General features: G+C 38.1%; 1 protein-coding gene across 6 annotated transcripts in view; it reads left to right on the plus strand.

Moving 5' to 3' along the window:
* The window catches only part of PAK3 (p21 (RAC1) activated kinase 3), a 285,291-nt gene that overhangs the window by 176,723 nt on the left and 85,763 nt on the right, over window positions 1–22,805 (plus strand). For all 6 annotated transcript variants that reach the window (XM_045383866.3, XM_045383855.3, XM_074029472.1 and 3 more), the window contains one exon: window positions 10,603–10,804. In XM_045383866.3, coding sequence (XP_045239801.1) covers window positions 10,630–10,804 — 175 coding nt within the window. In that variant the 5' untranslated portion in view covers window positions 10,603–10,629. The remainder of the gene's footprint in view (window positions 1–10,602; window positions 10,805–22,805) is intronic.

Below are 22,805 nucleotides of genomic sequence, written 5' to 3' on the forward strand. Positions count from 1 at the left end.
TTGAAGTATTCATTGGTTGAAATATACTGTTGAATAATAATACCTTACGCCAACCTAGTGCTTCCTACCTTTCAAATCCTATTTAATTCCTGCTCATCCTTCCATACCCTGCTCAAGTGCTATATCCTCTGACTCCTCTGGGAATATTAGCTATCCTTCCTGCTCTGTCCTTCCAAAGCGTCTTGTGCCTACCTAGATTGTATCATACTGTATTCTTATTGTATATGTGCATGTCTGCCTTCCTCACTAGACTAGAAGCTCTTTGAAGATCGAGATTTGTCTTTATTCTTCTCTCTTTGTATGCTTCCTGTACCTGACATGATACCTGGTACATATGAATGTTGGTGGTGGGAGGATGTAAGGCCAGGCAGCTATGTTCCCTGGAATAATATCAAACACATTCCTTGTGTGTAGTAGTATGATTTCTCATATAGCAATAAGGTGAAGAGAGTCTTGACCTTTTCTGGAGTGCTATAGCTCCTCTTTTTAAAATTTTACTTCTCATTTTGCAATGCACATATCCTTGTTATGTAGTTCTATTTTTATCTGTATATGACATACTTTTTTTTTATTATTATACTTTAAGTTCTAGGGTACATGTGCACAACGTGCAGGTTTGTTACATATGTATACATGTGCCACGTTGGTGTGCTGCACCCATTAACTCGTCATTTACATTAGGTATATCTCCTAATGCTATCCCTCCCCTCTCCTCCCACCCCATGACAGGCCCCAGTGTGTGATGTTCCCCACCCTGTGTCCAAGTGTTCTCATTGTTCAATTCCCACCTATGAGTGAGAACATGCGGTGTTTGGTTTTCTGTCCTTGTGATAGTTTGCTCAGAATGATTGTTTCTAGCTTCATCTATGTCCCCACAAAGGACATGAACTCATCCTTTTTTATGGCTGCATGGTATTCCATGGTGTATATGTTCCACATTTTCTTAATCCAGTCTATCATTGATGGACATTTGGGTTGGTCCTAAGTCTTTGCTATTGTGAATAGTGCCACAGTAAACATACGTGTGCATGTGTCTTTATAACAGCATAATTTATAATCCTTTGGGTATGTACCCAGTAATGGGATGGCTGGGTCAAATGGTATTTCCAGTTCTAGATCCTTGAGGAATCTCCACGCTATATGACATACATTTTACATATAATGTGTGGCCAGTAATGAAACCCACTGCTGGAGCCTATAACCTCACTCAGAGCTAGACACTTATTTATCTGCTTACACCCATCACTTAGTATGATGCCTAGCACATAGGCACTGGTAAATATTTGTGGTTCGAGTAAGTGGATTCATACACAGATGGGTTACTTAAGGGGCCTCAATAATATATTCTCAGTTACTATCTGACACCTCAAAGAGTAGTACCTCTTTTTTGGGCTCAGGATTTTTTGAAATGAAAGTCAACCAGAAATCAACAAGGATAAAGCATTAGTTGGTATATTTTCCTGTAAAAAGGAATGTTGGGCTGACATAAGATCTTTTCTTTTCCTCTCTTTATGCAGCTATGTGACCTATAGACCTTCATTATTAAGCTGTGCAGAAGAGTATGGGGCATGCTAGGTGATCTGCTAAAGTCCACAAAACCAGCTGGTGATTGACTAGCATAATTGGGAGTACTGTGACATAGGGGATTTATCAGGCTCGATCTTGAAGAAAAAAGAACACTCTAAGACAAGCATCATTTGATACAGAGTTATGTACATTTATTATGAACACCCGAGTTTCCTCCCCTTTCTCTCTGCCCAGTGCTTTTGTCAGAATGTGCTCTAGGCTACACTGCAGTCTCCACGGGAATGACTCAAGAACTACTGACCGATTTACCCTCAGGCCTGCTGATTACAGCTCCTTCCACCAAGCCCTGCTTCTGTTTTATCTGCAGTTTTCCTCCCAAAATACCCTATCTTCCTTCCTGTGTGGTAAGGGCTGGGCCCTGTGATCTCAGCTTGGGGGCTTTCCAGGTCCACAGAAAGACTTAGGCACATAGCAGTCTTTGCTTTGTATGTATATGAGCACTAGGGAAGTAAAGCTGATCTTGTGCTGGGGTAGACATCTACTCTAGCATGGACTAATGATGAGCCATATATTCTATAAGTGGACAGCAGCAGCTGCAACCAGGTAGTGAAGTAATAAACGTTCAGCCACTTGCAAATTATGAGCTTGTATAAGCTGGGCATGGAAAGGCCATGGGAAAACCAGCATACTCAATTATGAGTTTGTCCTTCAGATCAGGCTTTTAATTTCTAAAGAGACTGCTTTGGGTGTATTATGATATTTTAAAAAATACCCATGCCAGTTTTCTTTAATGCAAAACATTTGTCTAGTGGGCTCAAAGATGGGGGAATTCCCACAAGTAAGGCCCTTGTCAGCTAAATGATTATCCCCTACCATTGTGAAGGGGGATGGGCAGAAAGTAGGTTTTGTCATGTTCCATTCTTCCTTCACTATTTAAGAAAGGCTGTTTTTAATAGATGTTATTTCCTCTTCCTTAACCATAGCTCCCAAATGAGATGTTTAAATGCATGCTGAGCCTTTTAAAATACGGGCATGTAAACATAGGTCAAGGGGCAAAAACTTGAGGAAGTGTTGCATTTTACACCAGTTCAAATTCTTTAACCTCCAATTCTGGCAAGAAGTCACTTTTTTGGTGAACTGTGAGCTTTGCTAAATTGATCTAAGTTCCTAGTTTAGAAATAATACCAAATCTCCATTGCCCCAGGTAGCTCTTCTCTTCAGATGTGAAATGGGCACCTTCCCTGTAGAAAGCCAATTTGGGTACAGAGAAATTGGGAATAGCGCAAGGACCTAGGATGATGAGCCATGATGCACAGGTTGAAAAGCAACATTCAGCCACCTCTGTGGTATGCAGAAATCTCTAGGAAATTCAGAAATTGAATTTCCAAGCTTAAATTTGAGGACATTTGTTGATATTTCACTGGGGTGGAACAATAAAGGGGATAATTATTATCCAAGCATAGTAACAGAGAACAGCGAGACCTCCAGAGACTCAAGACATTGGTTTACCATATCCTGCTTGTTTGGGATGTTGGTCTATCTAATTTGTTCCATCTAAATGCTTCCAAGGATGTTATGTTCTCTAAGAACTAGGAAATGTTTTCTTGCTAGGTTTTGCTTCCCTTTTCTTTTTTCCCACCAATTTCTCTGAGGCATCTTTTAGGGTAATTACTTTTGTTTTTTTATACTTAAAATATTTCTACCTCTATTCTTTATGGATCTTATTTTCTCTTTTTAGAAGCACCAAAGCTGAAACCTGTAATAATGCATTGGTTTGCAAATATAAGTACATGTAAGATAATCATTAGCATCTTCTGGGCATTAGCTCATGCAGCACACACAATGAATAACAAAGTATGGTGCTGCATATGTTTAGAGGCTTAAGAAGTCATTTGAAAAAGAACTGTATTTAAAAAAAGAAAAAGAATTATTTGTTCCTTATATGCAGTATATGGAGTGTGGATGCTGGATTATACCTATTGACTTCCTATTTGCAACTTGACGTTGAAATTTGCAACTATAATATGCTGGCTTCTTGGACTCAATTAATGTCAAGTTCCTGCTGAAAACAATGGAAGTCACTCATGAAAGTGTTAGCAGACAACAATACTACAGCAGAACTGACCTCGTTTGCTTGTTTGTATGAGAGAGAACATGAATGTATGCTGTGTGAGTGTGCTTGTATGTATGTCAGCAGTGAGCTATCTCTTACATGATCTAAGATTGAAACTAGGCGGCTGTAAAAAGAGCTAGTGCCTCTCTTGCTTGTCTGGCTGCTTTTGCAGATCTCCTGCCTAGCAAGTAGCTCAGCTCCTTCTGATCAAATGATCTTAGAACTGGCTTCCCTCCATTACACACTGTAATGATATCTCCCTAGTGAGGCTCTCTGAAACAGCACACCCCTGTCTCTGATAGCAGAGTTCCCTTGGTGAGTGCTCCAGAAGAGGCAAGCTCCAAAACAAGGCCATCTAAGAATTGGTACAACTAGCCAACGAAACCTTTTGGAGTTTTGTCAGTAAATCACCTAGCCTTGTGTCTTTAAATGGGAAAAGCCATTTGAAATAGTAAGTACCAGCATGAAGTGGGTTGAAATGAAAAGGGTAGACCTGTTGTATAAATCTTTTAGGAGGATAAAAATGTATATATGAAGAGTCTGTGTGTGTTTGTGGGTTTACTTGGATATGCATTGTATTGGTGTACTGGAAAGGGAATTGACAAGTTTAGGAGCTGAGGGATTGGATACTCTTCTCAGTTTTTTCTTTTCTGACCTTGGGCAAAATAAACTCAATGCTTGTAAATTCCTCATGTAAGAAATGGAGATGGTACTTTCTTCTTCACAATGTTGATGTCAGGCTCAAAGAAGAGCAAGACATGGAAGCCCTTTGGACATTACAAACTCATATGTTTTTAAAATGAGGTGCTGGTAATCAGATGGTAGCTGGTTTTGACATGATGCCCAACTACTTGGCAGTTAGACTAGTGCTGATATTTCCAAATATGCTTTCTTGTCTCTGACCTGCTACAATTAGGTCTATAGGCTTATGCAACATTATGAAAAACTTATGCAGAGCTGTAACAAATACATAGAATGTATAGAGTTCCATTTCATTACTTCACACATGTATTTAATGCCTGTTGGGAACAAGAGACTGTACTAGTAGTATGAAAGTATATAATTATGACTGAGGGGCTCTTACCCTCAAGGAACTTATGATCTAATGAAGGGAGTGACTTGGATAATGATTGTGCAATTTGAGACAAGATGATAAAAATGGTAATTTGGGCCCATCCAGCTGGCTATAGTTAGTGGTTGGGCTGCCCTTTTTCCACGTAGTTTGGGAATGGTAGTGTGGGTTCACAGCTGCTGGGAGACCTAGATCTGGTTCATTCTTCTCCCTGTAAAATGCCCACTTTGGCGTCTTAGCATGTTATGGGCATTAATGTCTGAAAAGTCACTAGAAATCTTCAGATGCTAGTTGCTGTAGAAATGCAAGGCAACGTATAATATTTCTTTCAAATCCTAAGACATTGTCTCCTTTGTGGAAGGCTAGATGATTTTTTCTTTTTTTGGCAGTTAAATGTACACTACGTCTTCTTACATTATCAGTCACAAGTGAGCTGGTTGGTTCTTTTGTAAATAATGCATCCAAGATAAAGTAGATTTAGTATCAGCATAGGCTAGTTAGCAAAGCATGGTTTGTTTCCCAGTCAAGTCTATGCCTGAATGCTCAGCTAGCCATCTCAAAAATGTATGCCTTTGGTTAAAAGAGAGCCCAAGAAAGAGCCAGCAGTTGTAACTCTTGGATTTTTTTGCCCACCACCAAAGTACAATTCAGTGTACATATCATTCTGATAGTAAATGCAGCAACCTCATCGTCAATACAAAGAACAAGCCTGTGTTGATATCATTGTTTAAGGAGTCATTAGCTAACTTTGTGTCTGTGTTTACTTAATAACTTGAAGTCTGAATACTATTATGAAAAAATCAATTCTTTTTTATCTATAGAGATAATTCTTGTTATAAAGAATTTCCCAATTCCAGAGATTGGAAATATTCTTACATTTTAATGTAGTGAAGGTTCTTTGACCAGTTCAAAGGTTCTTGACCTTTGAAATCCTAAAATCCATCCTCTTTTAGATGTACTCATGTCAGTTCATTATTGTAGGGTTGTCATCTCATCAAGTCAAGGTTTCTTGTAACCCCTCATATATATATATATATCAGAAATATTAGGAAATTCACCTTGGAAATTTCCCTTAATGAACAGCTCAGTCCTATGTTTGATCCTCTCATTTGCTATGAAAAGGGTGTTAAACAAACTTGGCGTGTGCTCAGATTTGTGATAATGGCCTTGCGTGGCTGGTGGTTTTGGATATTTACTTTTGGGTTCGTTAGATCATGACTGTACATATGCTAACCTGGGGTTTTGTTTTTAAAAGAAGGGCAGTGTTAATTTAGTTTTCATTGGGAAAATATGAAAATACATAGTTATGTGTATTTTGAAAGCAGACAAAATAATACAGACATATAGTTGTTTCTATTTCTCTGATGGTATGATATCTGATAAAAAATATTTATTTCAATTGCTCATGGCTTAATAGATGGTCCTCAAACTGTAGAACTAGTATTTCTGGATTCTCATCCTTCACACACTTGGGTAGAGTGCTTGTAGCAAAGAGACACATTGGCATTTTTGGTTGTATTCAAACTAACACATAGGTCATAGTGTGAATTTTGGTCACATTAGCTAGAGTATAGTTGATGACCTATTTTTCCCCTTGACTTCTGGATCTACACAAGTTGGTGGTGGCTTTCTTTTTTAACCTACCCAGCATTCCCTGAGTGTCCAGTTGTGGCACTTCACTTGTTAAGAGAATGCATTTTGGAGGAATGAGAGACTAATGACAATTGTTTCTAATTTATAATCATTTAATCTATAGTTACCATGCATCTTGGTAATAGTTTTTTTCTCTAAAATGCTTTGCAATAAAGCTCTGTGTCAAGGCAAGTTAATGAAGGTCCCTCTGTATGTGTTCATGTGTGCTCCTGTGTGTACATGCCTTCAAACTTGTGTGGGGAGTGGGGAGAAAGGGAGAGAGAAAGATACAGGGAAAGAGAGAAGTAATCTCTTTTAGTACTCTGAAGAAAAGGGGTATTTAGACTCCTTGCCTATCGTGAAACAGAGGCTTATGTCTTATTGCTGATGAATTGCAAGTGTAATTACAGAGCATTGCTAAACCACATTAAGTCCCAAGGGCTGAATCAAAAATATACACCATCTACAAAAGCCATTTAAATTATCTCTGAAAAACCTAGTAGTCAAGTATGAAATCAGTCTGTGAGCAGATATAAACCGTTGCTGGTTATCCATTAAAATTAGCTCCACAATGCTAAGGGCCAACCTCTAAAAGTAAAATGAATGGCCCGTGGCTGTATCTAATGTGCTACTCACAAGTTTCTGTACTGTTATAGAAATGAACAACAACAGTTGAACTTTAAAAATAAACAGTTTTTTGATTGGGTTCCTAGAGAATAATGGTGCTTTTGTACAATTCTTGAAATAGAGCCTACAGCCGCCCAAAATAAAATAGTCTCTTTCAAGATCTTGGAAATAATGACATCATAGGCAGATTGAACCAGCAATCCATTAATAGTATCCTTTATAGAAAGCTGTCTCAGGGGAACACATGGCTAAGTAGACTGGCATTGTTTATAAACATAACATAATAAAATCACTTTTTAAATGTGTTTGTGGAATAGTAGGAGATACCTCCCACTTGGGAAACAAATACTTTAACCTCAAGGATTCCTTGCAGGTCCCTACCCTTTCTCCATTGGTCTTCTAAAAGTGTGCTTAGAGGCACTTGATTTGAAGGTGAGTTAAAATACCAAGGACCTCCTGTACTATTCTTTCAACACCAAATCAGAATTATCTGGAATCATTAGCAGAGGATGATTGGTTGTGCCTTGTAACGGGTAGTAAAGAACCGAAGTAATATCAAGATAATTAAAACAAAACCATAACTGAACTGTCTAGGAAAACGGTTTGGTTCATGCTTTATTAATTTCCTAGTGTGGAACTGGACATAGGTTCTTCAGTTTCACTTCTGTCTTTGTAAAAGGTGTATTCCAACTCTTCTTATGATGCCTTGATGAGTTGAATGACATTGAAACACTTTCAGTTTCGTGGGCAATAGGCATGTATGTCACATAGGCTGAGTCCTTTGCAGAATGTCTGTGATACTGACCATGGCAAATGTGTGTTATTGAATTTTTGGTCAGGGATTTTTAGTGCAATATAGAAGTAGTTTGAGTTTTAGATCCCAAGTATTCCTTTCTTCCCAACCTATATTATACGTGGTCAAATAAGGTCAGGGTAATCAGGCAGCCTGAAAAGAAGCAGGGCATCTACCTGCCTCTCTGGTCAGATGGAGTAATTAGGAACAAAAAATGTCACTCTGTTGTCAGCCACCCCTATTTATCAAGAACAAAGGAGCATAGTATTTTAAATTCTGTAGTTGAGCGGAAACCCTGGCTGGCTCAGATTCTTGTCTTATCTTGCAAGATCAGCTTTGTATATCATTTTAAAGAGGTCAAGTGGCATGTTTTCCTGACTTCTGTCATCTCAAGTTAAATATGTCATCAGAAAATATATATTATCCAGAAAATGGTGGCTTTCTCTTCCTGTGAGACACTCTTTTTAGAAATTTGTCTTCTAGGTATTTCTGTTTTCAAATGTTCAGTTTCTCTGCAATAACTTTCAAATTTCACTATTTTTACCAAGCTAGGTTTTGTATATCTGTATACATATTTATGTAATAATCACTTCATGTTTGTGCATAGTTTTTGAACCCAGAAAAGTTAAAGAGAAAACTAGTGCCTTGTTTCTGGTGGCAAATGTTCTCTGTGACTAAATTAAAACCATGAACCTGTCCAGTACAGAATAATGCCGCTGGTGAAGTCAGTCTTAAATTCACTTTAATTCTAGAGAAACTAGGAATTTAGAAGGACCAACAGTCAAAATGCAAAAGATAATGCAGACACATTAGCACTGGTCTCATATTCCAATTAAAATATTTACTCTAGTACCAATAGTATCTATGAATATGCTTTATCCTTGACATCTCAATTACTTTTTGATTGTACCTTGTTCTGTAGTTTGACCTAAATAGGAATATGTGAGTTTTATGAAATTGTTGGTGATAGTGACAAATCATTTATTACTTAGTATTTTCACTATCATTATTACTGAAAAAATATAGAATTGGTCTTAATTCATTAAGATAATGCAAGACATGACACTTAGCAAAACCAGAGAGATCTTCCATTCAAAGCAAGATCAAGCCAATTGTTAGTTGTCAATCACCTGTACAGATGGAGAAGCTATTAATTGATAGTAACCTATTCTTGAGTAGTTACAGACTATATATATTTGAGAGAATTTAGAGCAAAATAAAAATTTTGAAATTCTCTACATAACATGATGTAAATTAGAGTGCATTACTGAGAGTAATAAACACATTGTAACCACTAAAGGGCCAGAAAGGATTGATAGATAATTTTTCAGCACAACAGTTAATGAGTAGACCCCTGTCTTGTTTTTATTGTTCTTAGGTTTGTTCATAGTAAATGTTGTTGGAACAAAGTGATATGCTAAGTCATATTTGGAGAGTTATTATGTTCCTAAGTTAGTACCAGGTAATACTTGATAAACTTACAGAGATGTAGTTTTAAAGGGATTTGATTTTCCTTGAATTCAAACTGGGGATTCATTTGGAAGGTACTGTTAGTATCTGACTTATGCTGGGGTCAGGACCTTATGGAAGGACTTTAATTAGAGTAGGAAAATACCTGGAGACAGAAACATTTCCTTGGGGGAGTCCATGCTTTTCCAGTTTACTTTATCCTCCCGGGGGAATGAAAACCGAATATACTCAGACGTAGACACAAGATACTAAAGAACAATGAACTTGGCCAGGCGCAGTGGCTCACGCCTGTAATCCCAGCACTTTGGGAGGCTGAGGCAGGTGGCTCATGAGGTCAGGAGATCAAGACCATCCTGGCTAACACGGTGAAACCCTGTCTCTACTAAAAATACAAAAAAAAAAAAAATAGCTGGGCATGGTGGCGGGCGCCTGTAGTCCCAGCTACTCAGGAGACTGAGGCAGGAGAATGGTGTGAACCCGGGAGGCAGAGCTTGCAGTGAACTGAGATCATGCCACTGTACTCCAGCCTGGGCGACAGAGTGAGACTCCGTCTCAAAAAAAAAAAAAAAGAATAATGAAATTAAGAGCAAATAAGCTCCTAAAACCCAGACTGGATCTTACAGCTAGCTACCTCTATCACCTCCCTTGTCCCTTCTCTCAAGACGTAAAATGTGGCAGGGAGTAAGGTTATGGTGTCTCCTCGGGAACTGGCCCTCTGACATTTGCCCACCTTTATCTTCTGCCTGCTTGGGAGAATATGGAACATTGTTTACCCTAACAGCCACTCCAACTCTGCTAAAACTGCCAGATCTATGGGATGGTTTCTCAGTTAATTATCATTAAAAGCAGGAGAGTGCATTTTGTAACTGAGGTACGCACATGTAAGAAATAAACACCAAGGACAGCTCGCTGTTAAAGCAGCTAACAAGTCACTGTTATGGGCCATTAAAAATCAACAGCCAAACCTGTGTCAATTCCAAACTCTGAGGAGGCTGATCACCTGACCATTACAAGCATCAGGATAGAATTTTAAAATAAGATTGTAAATTGTTCACTAAAACACTGGTAGTGGGGAGGAGAAAATAGAGTTTCAATGTGGGAAAAGCAAAGGGACTTATGTGTTTTTATAATATTTAGAAAGTCATTAATCACTGCTTTCACTTTCCTTTTTTGAAAATTGCATCAGGGTTTTTGGGAGGTAACTTCCTTCCCTCCAGAAGAGAAACCCCTAAAAACGATCCTCACACGAAACCTGAGAAAACATGAGAACAATGCTTTTGTTTCTAAGATGTTAGAATCCCCATATTTATTAGGTTGTTTTTAGACCTCTTCTCCCTCAACTCCTGTTTTTTCCCTCCTTTTCTTTAGGAGCTGTGAAATTGGTTGTAACTGAAAATGTCTGACGGTCTGGATAATGAAGAGAAACCCCCAGCTCCCCCACTGAGGATGAATAGTAACAACCGGGATTCTTCAGCACTCAACCACAGCTCCAAACCACTTCCCATGGCCCCTGAAGAGAAGAATAAGAAAGCCAGGCTTCGCTCTATCTTCCCAGGAGGAGGGGATAAAAGTAAAGTATCAGTGGCCGGGCATTGAAAATGGGCTAGTTTATTCTTTCATTTTCACTTTCTTTCTTAGGTAGTTGTTTCTTGAGGATTGACTGTTCAGGGCCTGCCTGACCTTTACATCTATATCTTCAGAGGTTGCATTTTGTCTGAGAAGAATGTTTGATTGATTTACTGTGGGCTGGCAGAAAATACATTTACACTGTGTTTTCCTTTCACATAAAATTAAATTCATAGTGTTAAGCCAAGGGTAATCATAGCAACAGTACTGTCTTGAATATATCAACAGTGACTTTCTTTCTGATAATGTAGAGTACAATTTACAATAATCCCTCCCTAACTATAAGTTGTTCTTTTTAGAAATTTGGGTATAGGTTTACTTCTGTATACCTTTTTGGTAACTGAAAATTTTGAATTCAGTATGTGGGAATCAGTCCACATTGCCACAATATTGTCTCTCTGACTATATTGTAAGTGGGAAGGCATTTCTAAGTCATTTGTTTCCATTCTCATTCTTCAAGCTATTGTCCCCTAGATAGCCCCATGTGCACTGAGTAGCACACCAATATATTATTTATCCTTCTGGTGTTTAGAATACCATTTGGTGCTTAAATATCATATGCTAACACTTTGTGATAAGCGGGGATATGAAATCTCTAGTAAGTAACTTTCAGGTTGCATTAATTAGCATAAAGCTGAAACATGGCTTCTACAGATATGAAGCAAGTACAAGGGCACTGACACCATGGAAAGTTGTCAGAGGGCAAGAAGGGTGATGTCTTTAGAAGAGAAACAGGACATTCTCAATCTGCTTCTTCAAGGTAAAATAAATAGCTTTGTAGGTCACATATACTGTTAATCAATCTACAATTCTTACCATAAAGAAAGCTAAAACTATTAGTATGGCCAGTACTGCCACTTGTACACCTACATAACTTAAAAGATGCTTTGTTCTTCATGACCCAAGGATGGAAAAGATGGAAATGAAGTTAAACCTCTGGATTGAAGATAAACCAAAGAATAATGAAACACATTCAATGCAAGAGATCTGTGACCATGCAAGATGAGTTTTCAAAGACATGTTTTTAGACACTGAAATGAATCCAGAAAAATTTTTGTTGGGAGTAAGGGATGGTTTGAGGAATTTAAGGTGCACCATAATGTGGAGACCAGGTCTTATTTGGCGGTTGTGCCAAAGAACAAACCGTTCCTGTAGCTCTCATGTTGTATTCACCACAAATTCAGGAAGTGGCTGAAGAAGGGGATTACGTGCCTGCACAAATCTTTAGTGCTCTCGAGACTCTCAAGCTTTGGAACCCTTTGAATACTTCTGAAGAGCAAGAGCCCACTGATGCTGAGGTCAGCAAAATCAGAGAGACTGACATTTCCATTTTTTGCCAATACTTCAGGTGACCTCATAATGAAACCCTTGCTGCTCTACAGAAAACTGTGCCTAAACCCTCTCAGGGGAAATAAATGAGCCAAGTTTCCAGCGTACTGGCAAGCAAATAGAAAAGCCTGGATGAATCCTCCTCTCCTTAAGGGATGGTTTGAACAGTACTTTCTTGTGGATGTTCAAGACTACTTAAAAAAAAAAGAAAAATACCTTGAATTCAAAGTCCTGCTAATTCTTCAGTCTATTTGGTGTTTCATGTACATTTGCCAATGTGCATCCTAATGGTAAGATTGTCTTTATAACTAGCCACATGTCTCAGATTCTTGAGCCTTTCAGTCAGTGTTTGATCTGGCTATTCAGGAAGGCTTATTATAAACTAATGTATAACTTCACAATCTCGCGAAGTTTCCACTGTCTGAAGATCCTAGTGCATGAGACTCCTACATCATTACTAATGGCATATCCTTAATAAAGGTTTGGCTATTGATTTTTAATGGGTTTTCAGGAGGTAACTTCCCAAAGAGGCATTAGATAGTTTAACAGAGCCTGTCATTAATGTGACCTGTGAGAAGACTTGGCTAGAGGTGGTGAAATATCTTTCCTCTATCCCTCCCAAAGACAAGAAAAACCTATGGATGAGGATGAAAATTTGGCACAAGAGCAATCATTGGCGGAAGTTGAATCTGAGCCTGTTGACACTAATTCAAGTTAATGCTGCTAGAGGCTGATCCTCAGGAAGCTTTGTTAACTCCAGAGATTATTATCATAAGTGATGATGAAGACAATTAGGAGGCTGTGAGACTGGAAACAAATACAGCTATAAGAAACAGGAGCAAAATTTTTGGAACAATATTAAAACCTCCCTAAGAAGGTAATTAAAATGGACATCTTTACATGTGTCAAATATTACCTGTTCAAAGCTTGAGTGACTTACAATTCTATAAAGAGGTGCTATGATGCCTTCAAACATAATCATATTGGACAGAAACAATCTTCAATAGAACTTAAATCATGTGCCATTCAATACTGTTGCTGGACAGCTGAAAAAACTACCTTCAGACAAAGTTTGATTTAATTAGACTCTATTAAAAGGTCCTATGAGACTTTTGAAAAGACTACATTGGGAAGAAAGAAACCTCAGAAAAGCCTAAATTATCAAGTAGTACCATTTAAATACTCTTACTGGACAGCTAATAAGCTGCCTTCAGACAAAGATTGAATGATTAAATTGAGCTCCATACAGAACTGCTAAGGTGTCTTCAAAAAGGACTTGAGAAGACAAAAGCATCTTTAGAAGGGCCACTTAAATTCACTTGCTTGATAGAAATAAAGCCTCAAGCAAGTTGTTATAACTTCAGGATTCGACTTCACTGACTCTAAGAGTATAGATATCCATAATTTGAACTAAATGAATAGTCCACTTCTGTTCATTGCTTCTCTGTCACCCCCATTTGCCACTACCATAATGAGTGATAGATACATCCTCATCACCACTGGAAATCATCTCAGGATCTAAATGGAAACTGTATAAAGCCTATCATTTTTACTGATTTAAACTGTGTAAACTCATTATTCTTTTTATGTAATGTGCTGTTGTTATTGTTTGCCTGCATAAAAATATGAGGGTTTTCAACAGTTTACTTGAGACCTCATTTTTGCCCATTTTTTTCCTTCCTGATATCATGATCTCCTCAGCTGAACTCTCTTACCTTGGGGGTTGTTCAGGAACCTGACTCTCATGGGGAAAGAGGGATTACTATTTCTGTGTTCCTATCTCTTGGTAACTGCTTAATCACAGTCAGTCTTGAACTAATGGAAGGAGCACTGGACCTGGGTTCTTGAGACCTGGGTTCATGTTTAGCTCTGCCACTGATTATTGTGACATTGGGCCAGTCACTTGGTTTCTCTGAGCCTCAGTTTCATCACCTGTTAAGTGAGGATAGTAATACCTGGCACAAATATCACAATATTAGTGATAATTGAATATAATTATAAGTACCAGATGGCTATTAAAAGTAAAATTAGTAAGTGCTGAATAACCATAATATCATTGTATTTGTAGCATTTTGGACCTTATTGATGAACAACTGAGAAAACTAGGTTTTTGAAATCTTTTATTTTTTAAAAGTAACTTCCTCCCATTTTTTATGTCAATTATAGAAAATTTTAAAAAGAAAATTAAATGTGCCTATAATTTTACAAGCCAGAGGTAACTAAGTTGCTATTTTTCTTTTTAGTACCTCTTGGTCTCATCATAAATTGTTCATCAATGTCAAAAACTTGGAAAATAACGATAAGCATATAGAAAAAAATAAAATCACCCATAATCACAAATCCTAGAAGCAATGTTAATATTTTGATGGATTTATTTCCAGACTTTTTCTATGGCTATGTATGCACATATATAATTTTTACATAGAAAAAGTCATAATGCATATAGTTTTGTTGCTTTGATACTTAGCATTTTTATCATGAATATTTTCCTACATTTATGTGAAGTATTTGTAAATATCATTGTCAATGGTGTATAATGTTTCATTATAGGATGACATGATGGTTTAGTTAACCATTTTCTTTTGTTGGATATTTGAGGGTTTTTCCAAATTTGGCCATTGTAATTTCAGGATGTCTATTTCATTACCTAACTGAAAATATTTGCTTTGGTGACAGCAGAGGATTTTTTGTTGTTTGTTTGTTTGCTTGTTTTTGAAGAAGTCCTTTTAATAGCTACATTTCATTGACTAAATGGAACTTCAAGAGACAGGTAGAAGGAAAAAAAAGAAATAGTAGATGTAATTTTAAGATTGAGGATTTATTTTGTTGGTGACTGTTCCAGAAGCTGAACTTTGGTGTTAGAGCAATTTAGGAGGGACAGTTTGCCACCATTTTATGATACTTTACTGTAGAAAAGTTTTCAGGATTTAGACCAGGAAAGAGACATCCTAACCATATACATTGATTTTTATTTTATGGGCCCTGTGAAATCTGGGACTGATCAGGTTTCTCTTTTGTTGGCTGCTAGAAAGCTTGGAGCCAAATGTGTGGTCAATGCATAGCACTTGTAATGGGACTCTACGGTATGTATGCACTTTGTATTAGCTTTCTGCCAGGCTCCATTTCATGTTCCTATTTTTATTGTTTTTGTTTTTTCCTTTTACTTTTATATCTGCTTTGAATTTATGCTATCATGTTGTATTTTGTGTATTCTTGTAAGCCACCTGACATCCATCTTGGAACATGGTGGGGAATAAACACATGAATGAATAAATAAATACGTTAATAAATACATGAATAAATCAACCAATAAGGAAAAAACAATGAGGCAAATGAATGCAGCCAGGACTCTGAAAATTGCATATTGCCTCCAAAAATAATCAATGTTAAGGACTTGAAGCTTGGAAGAACATATTGGAAAGAAGCAGGTGAGGCTGTGAGGCTGCATTTAGAGGTGACATGTTCTGTGTGACGTCTGTGTCTACCGAAGCATGCTTATATGTTTTGTGTCTTCTACTGCACTTGAGCATTAGGTGTGTTTCAGAGGATATGCAATGCTGTGTAAAGGACTGTATCTTTAGAGGGCACAGTTCATGTGCATTTTATTTGTGGGGAATCGAGAGAGATTTGGGAGCTGGTGAGCCTGGGAATTATGTGATGATCCTTCTTCCTGGAGGCATAGGAGGGAATCATTGTATATAAATCAAATCAAGACAAATAGGAAGTGTTCTACCATTTACTGACTAGTTACTGGGTGCCAACCTATGTGCCAGGCACTTTAAATGTGTTGATTTAATACTTACAGCCACTCTATATTATTCCCTTTTTACAGATGAGGCAATTTAAGCTCAAAGCATTTAAGTAGACAACGTAGAATCACATAGCAAATGACAGAAGCCAGAGGCCTCCCAAGTCTCTCTAACTCCAAACCCTATGCTTACTTTACTATATCACACTACCTTGCAATGGGACAAAGGGAATGTGTGGTAAACTATGTTCCCAGCATCTAAAAGCCAGCAGTGGCTTTCATTTTTCTTTATGAAAATGATAGTGTGCTTTGAAACATACGTGAATTTCAGAAGACGGGACTTTTAAAAATTGCCACTCAAAAGGAAAGAAAGAACTTTTTCACATATTTTTGAAAGAAATGATGGTGAGAAGATATTCTTGATAATGTAGATATGCTAACATTTGCTTTGGGTGTTTTGTAGGGTTTTTTTGGTGTGTACTTTATAGGCTTGCATATTGCTTACTTTAAAAAGCTGAAGTTCTAAATAAGTATGTTCATATATGTGAAAGAGTTCTTAAAGTACTATATAGTTTTGTTATTGTATTGAATATATATTGTTCTAATTCCTAGAGTATGTCATCTTCTATATACTCTATACAGCAGGAATCCTTGCTGCACAACAATTATATTAAAGAAAATTCTCAGTTATCCTTTATGGTCTTGTTAATCAAATGTTTTGGTCAATGCATATTACTAACTTTCATCTAATTAATGCACAATAAAATATACTTAGTGTGATAACAGTATGAAATCTTTCTTTGGTGATACTGAAGACCCTTTGGGATCTTGCAGTAGCTCAAAGTTATTATCACTGCACCAATAATGTGTAAGAGTGTCAATTAATTCAGGGTTCTGTTATCAGAAAGCCAGGTATCAGAGACTGCTACATCCTGAATGGTGCTTACATTCTTGGTTCTGCAAATGTAGCACATCCAGCTTAGCAAAGAGTGCTCTTTGGAAATCACTGCCCTGCCCTTTTGGAAACCTGAAGGACATGGCATCTTGCTTGTCCTCTAGGGTCAGTGCTGTGCCCCAATAGAAGAGTCTCTTGTACTACTCCTTTACTCCTAGGCAACCCGTGTTAAAATGGGAAGAAGGTGGAATAAGGACACACACTCCCTATCTACCAGGGTCTGTGCTTCCACTTTAAGGCCAATGAACAGGGAAACTGGGCACAAATATAGTAGCCCCCTAAAACCACCAGACAGTCAAATCCAAAATAAGTATGGAATGTAGGATTGGGAGATGTTTACACTAAGGTAAAGAAGCCACAGGGAGAAATAAATTGAGAGGAAGTAATGACTGAAAGGGAGATTAGGAGGTGGAGAAGGTACAGAGGATGGATGGAATAAGAGGGGAAGACAGAAGAGTGCTGTATCAAACATGAAGTTTGATACGTTTTAAAAAATGAAGTGTTGCAAGAAGAGGAACATTGACAAAGGCTAAGGGATATGAAGTTGCTTTCCCTGTTGAGGCAAATGAGGCCTGTTTTTTCTCCTCAAACTTTTACCCTATATAATTATCCACATGATCAGAAGTGTCTCATTAAGACATTGCCTCATCTTTGCTTTTTGTTTTCAAATGTTTCCCATCAAAGTTGTTGCATATGTCAATTGAATGCAAATGAAAGTGGAACCAGTACGTGTTGCCTAGAAGGAGATGAGTAAGAGGTAACTTCCTAATGATTTCCCAGAATAATCACTGTTGCTGAATGTTTTTGAAGATAATACCACTGAAGGTGTTAGCTGTTTGCATGTATGAGTGGGGGTGACTTGAAGGGCTCACCTGTGACTATCATTTTACTTCCTCTATCCCGTCATCCTCATGGAATATCTGACCTGTGAATTGGGCTTGTGGCCACTCTTGCAGAATCAGGTACCACATTGAGTTTTTATCTATACATTAAAGCCTGCTAATTTGAGGAGGACATATATTGTTTTCCATAGCCACTGAAGACCTAGCAGGAGAAAATGGGCTTAATATTCCACCAGAGAGAATGGAACTAGACATAAATTCCGGATAGGCTAATTGGATGCTACAGGTTACTAAGAGTGACATTTTCTAGAATCTTCATTGGATATCTCATGGCTTTAGCAATTTCTACACGAAGGCAGGAGAATGGACCTTCCACCATGGGCCTTCCCAACTATATGCTTCTGAGATTTGCTAATATAATAAAAGATATTATAATAAGAGTAGTGAATGTTTAAAATGGCCCAGTTTAATCCTCTTTTCTCAGTAGATATACTTCCAAGGATATCACTCATAAGATGAAAGTGCTAGGTCTAAACATAGTCACCCTGTTACTTAGTATATTGCTAATAAGATGATGTATTTTGGAAGGCCGTTATAGGTGTATTACAATGTTCCAAACCTCTCATGGCAGTTACCTTCTTCAAACTCCCTATGATGGAGATAAGGCAGGGATTATTCCCATTTTACAGAGGAAGGCAGAAGTTCAGAGAGGTTAAATGACTTCCACAAATTTGCTCCACTACTTAATAACAAAGCAAGGCAGACCTAGAATTTGGATCCCCCAACTCCTAGTCCAGCGGTAGTTGAAGACTGTACTGCTTGCATAAAATGAGAGTAGCTTGATTGTAAACAGGTTTCAGCCAATGGAATATGCAAAAATTCAATTTTTACAGAAGCAAGTAGAACCCACGTGCCTCAGTGGATACAACAGTAGTCATACCTTTATCCTGACAAGTTATTCCTCCTGAGGACCTAATTTGCTAACAGGAAGTAACTAGCTTTTGTAAAAAAGAAAAATATGGAATATTAAAATAGAACACAAGAGTCACCTATCATCCCTTCCCTTAGATTCATTCATGATCCAGTATGTAAAAGATATTTGGGCCCTCTTACGCATTTAATGAACACCTTCCTTTTCTGCTCAGAATCAATATGTATTTGCCTAAGATGCTAAGTGTAAGCCAGAAATATGGCTGTTATGTGGAATTTCTTTTTAAATTTTTATTCACCGTGTACTGTCAGTTGCTTTAAATACTTACTGCCAACAATAAAATCTATTTTTATGCCTATCTTTCTATTGTAGTCACCACATAGTACTTTCACATATTTCCAATGCAAAAAATAAATAAATTTGTAGGCCCACACAATGATATTCTTTATACCAAAAAAAAAAAAAAATTAGGTGTAAACAAAAGAACTGATCTCTCCTTGTGTACAGGGAAATGTACTTCTTGTAAATCCAGGAGTTGAGAAATTCCTGTGGGTCCCCTCTTGTAATATGCCCCCAAACAGGATATTTGTTTACAGAGCAGATGTCTCAGGGATTAGAATATGCTTTGCAGAAATCAGTCCCTCTGGAACTATTGCTCTCACAAATGAGCGCCTGCCTCTTTGAAACCTGCAGGGCTGCTGTTGTCATAGGAAGAACTATTCTGAGATACTTACTGTTTACCTAAGTATAAGGAAGGCTTCAGAAGGCTTCCCTAAGGAGGGTTATGGCACAGTGTGCTCTGTGACCCACAAATCAGAGGATAGAGCAAAATGGCATTTTTTTAAAGTAAAAAAAGGAACAACCACAGTACTTAATTCACTTTCCTGGTAGCTAAGTAGACACTAAGGCATTTCATTTCTTACAGGCCAAAGGCAACATTTTGTAAATGACCTGTTTGGGGCACTAACTGACAGCCTCTTAGTAACAGATAAATCAGTGAAACACCAAAAGCGTCTATCATCCAGCTAAAGAGTAACCGAGTCATTAAGGATCATTTGTTAGGAAAATGAAGGATGTCACCCGTAGGAGGTGGATGGCCCTTTAATAAGACTTCTATATCCTTTCAACATGGATTTCCCAAATCAATGCTCAGGAATATTGAGATGAAAAATAGCCTTTAAATATGACAGATCTCTAACCTAGCCATCTCCACTGTTTCTGCCAGAAGTGGTCCCTGTGTCTACAAAAGTTGTTTGGCTTTAGGAATATATAACACTGAATGAATACAGATTGCATCTGGGTAGGGTGAGGGGGACAAAGGGTGGAAAGAAGGACAAGGGCTTCTGGTGTCAAGCTAGGGATTATGAGATAAGTGCACCTCCCAGGAGGGCCTCGGCCCCAGCAACTTCACTACAAGCCTCCCAACGGAATGTTTTATTAGGCTTCCTTTATCTCAAAGGGCTTAATGGAAGACCACAGGATAGAGACATGGGTATCCAGCCAATGTACAAATCTGGGCTGCATTCTGACTTTGAGCACAGATTTAATTTATTAGCTATCTCAGTTTAAAAATTAGAATCTGGAGCATGTTTTTAACTGCTTATATACCACTCAGAAAAGAGTTTTGCCTACTTTTTATGTGCCTAGCTCTGTGCTGAATATTGTGAGGGATACTATGTATGAGACAAGGTTCCCTATCCTCATGTAATTTTCAACATAGTTGCAGAAATCATACACACACACACACACACACACACACACACACACACACACACACACCGAGTTTGTCAGAAATGTCCAGTAAGTGATCTTAGAGACAACAGATACAGTGGTAGGGAGGTCCTCCCCATTCCACTCCCACCATTCATTCTCCTCTTCCACCTGAGTGAAACAGCAACCATCTGGAAGCCTGCCCCCACCATGGCATGTGTACCTTAGCAGCACACAGTTATCTAGCTTGTCTTCTCACACCTTTTTTTTATTGTGTCATTCAACTATTCAAAAACCTTTCTCAGCACATTTTGTATTACTACCTCCGATTTCATCTTTCTTCCCTTCCTGATTTCCAAGGCTACACCCTACTTATTTATTGTGTCTTCTCATTTCCTCATCAACATGCAATATACATCCCTACTTCTAAGCTTTTACTTTTACTGTTCTTCCTAGTTGAGATGACTTACCCTTGCATCTAGGATCCAGTCTTTAAGGCCCATTTCTCAAGACATGCCTCCTCCAGTAAGCCCTGACTGTCTACCACGGATTTCTGTGATCTTTTCTTTGACATGCTACTATACTCTATTCTGCCCAACTTAGCACCTAATTTTCTTTGGTAGTATCTGTTGCTATTTCTTGTTTATTAAGGTTATTTTCCCAGTTAGATTGCAAGTTCAGGATGTTACTTAAGTTTCTAATGAATCACCCAGAATAACCTGTCACTACATTGATCCACAATTCAATGTAGTTGCTAACTGGCTCGCTGATTCAAAGGAAAAGAAGCTGGGACAGTAGCAGGAGGAAGTTGTGTTTTAGAGCCAGGGTTGTAAAATGCTTGCCTCATAGAACTAGCTGGACTATGTGTTTATTTTTCTTTAGAAAAATTATTTCTGCATCAAAAATGCTTTATACAATATTTTGCTTTTAGCTTTCTGTATTAACAAGGCTTTAAATGTTGCTTGTAAAATTATGACATGTACCATAATATTTTGCATGCTTTTCATTGCTTTTAAAAAGATGATGGTTGTTTTGTGCTTTTAGGCTAAATTTATGTAGGAAAGCATTTTCCTATGTCTGTCTTCTGTCATCCTTTTTCTTTTCCTGCATGCTCTGTTTCCAAGAAGCTAGAAAGTGTTCTAAAAAATAAATCTGAAAATGACCATATGACATCCAGTGAGTAGGCCCAACATAACTTCCAGGAATTTTAGGGGAAGATAACAAATGGAACTCCTACAACAAGGAAGACTCATGCCACAGCTTTCTAAATTGCTTCCAGAAGGCAGCCATAGCACCATCTAGGGATTTCGTCTGGGGGGAGAATTGGTTGCTTTGCTCAACCTTGAACCATGCCGAGCTATGTTGCCATATATGCGTTTGGCTCCCAAGTGGTACCTGGCAAGAGGTGTGCCTGAATGAATACAGAGTCATTCCCACTGTTGGGGTAAAAACAGCAACAACGCCACCAATAACAACTTTAACTACAAAAACAACTCTAAAATATACTCCTCACCCTTAGGCCTTCTTGGCAGACATCAGTCATCTTCTCCTCTTCTATGAACACATAACAGCAAATAGGCATGACCTGTCCCCATTTACTGGGCCTCATTTCATATAATGAAGGTCTTTCATTCATCCATTCATTTTTTGTTCATTTGCTTATTCATTAAACATTGAGTCAGATGCTGTGCTAGGTAGGTGCTAGGGTACAAAGGTGAAAAAGTCCCAGTCCCTGGCTTTAAAGAACCAAAGGTCTAGTCAGGGACACAGATAAGTTATTCAACGATTAGAGTTTAGTGTGGTAAGTGTAATATGTAGGAGTGAGAACTGAGGAGAGGCAATTATTCAAGACTGAAGGAAGGGGTGGTTAGAGAAGGCTTCCTGGAGGAGATGATTATTGAACTGAGGTGAGTCTTAAATGGCTAGCATAGAGCTAGCCATTAAGGAGTGAATGGCATCCCAGGTAGAAAGACCATCATTTTGAAGGCAGTAGGCATGACACGCTGTTAGTTGGGCTTCTATGAATACAACTACAAGTAGTTCAGAAAAACTGGTGCTCTGAGAGTGGGAGAGGGGTAGGAGAAGAAACTGTAGATGTAAGTGAGGACCAGATCCTGGAGGGCTTATCTATGCCATGCTAAGGGGTTTAAATTTAATTCTGAAGGCAATGGGGGAACACTGAAGCAGGGCAATGATATCAGATTTGTGTTTTAAAATATCACTCTAGCCACAGGAGGAATCGGGAAGAGAGGGAAAGAGACCAGTCAGGCTGTTGGAGTCATACAGGTGAGAAATGAGAGTGGCCTGGCTTAAGGGCCAGTAACAGCAATAAGAGAGGACAATGCAGAGGGACTATTTAGGGAGGAGAATTCATAGAACTAGACAACTAATCAGATGGTGAGAGGAAGAGCTGGAGAAGGTTGAGTTAGG

This window comes from Macaca fascicularis, chromosome X (assembly GCF_037993035.2).
Source record: "Macaca fascicularis isolate 582-1 chromosome X, T2T-MFA8v1.1".
NCBI classification, from domain to species: domain Eukaryota; kingdom Metazoa; phylum Chordata; class Mammalia; order Primates; family Cercopithecidae; genus Macaca; species Macaca fascicularis.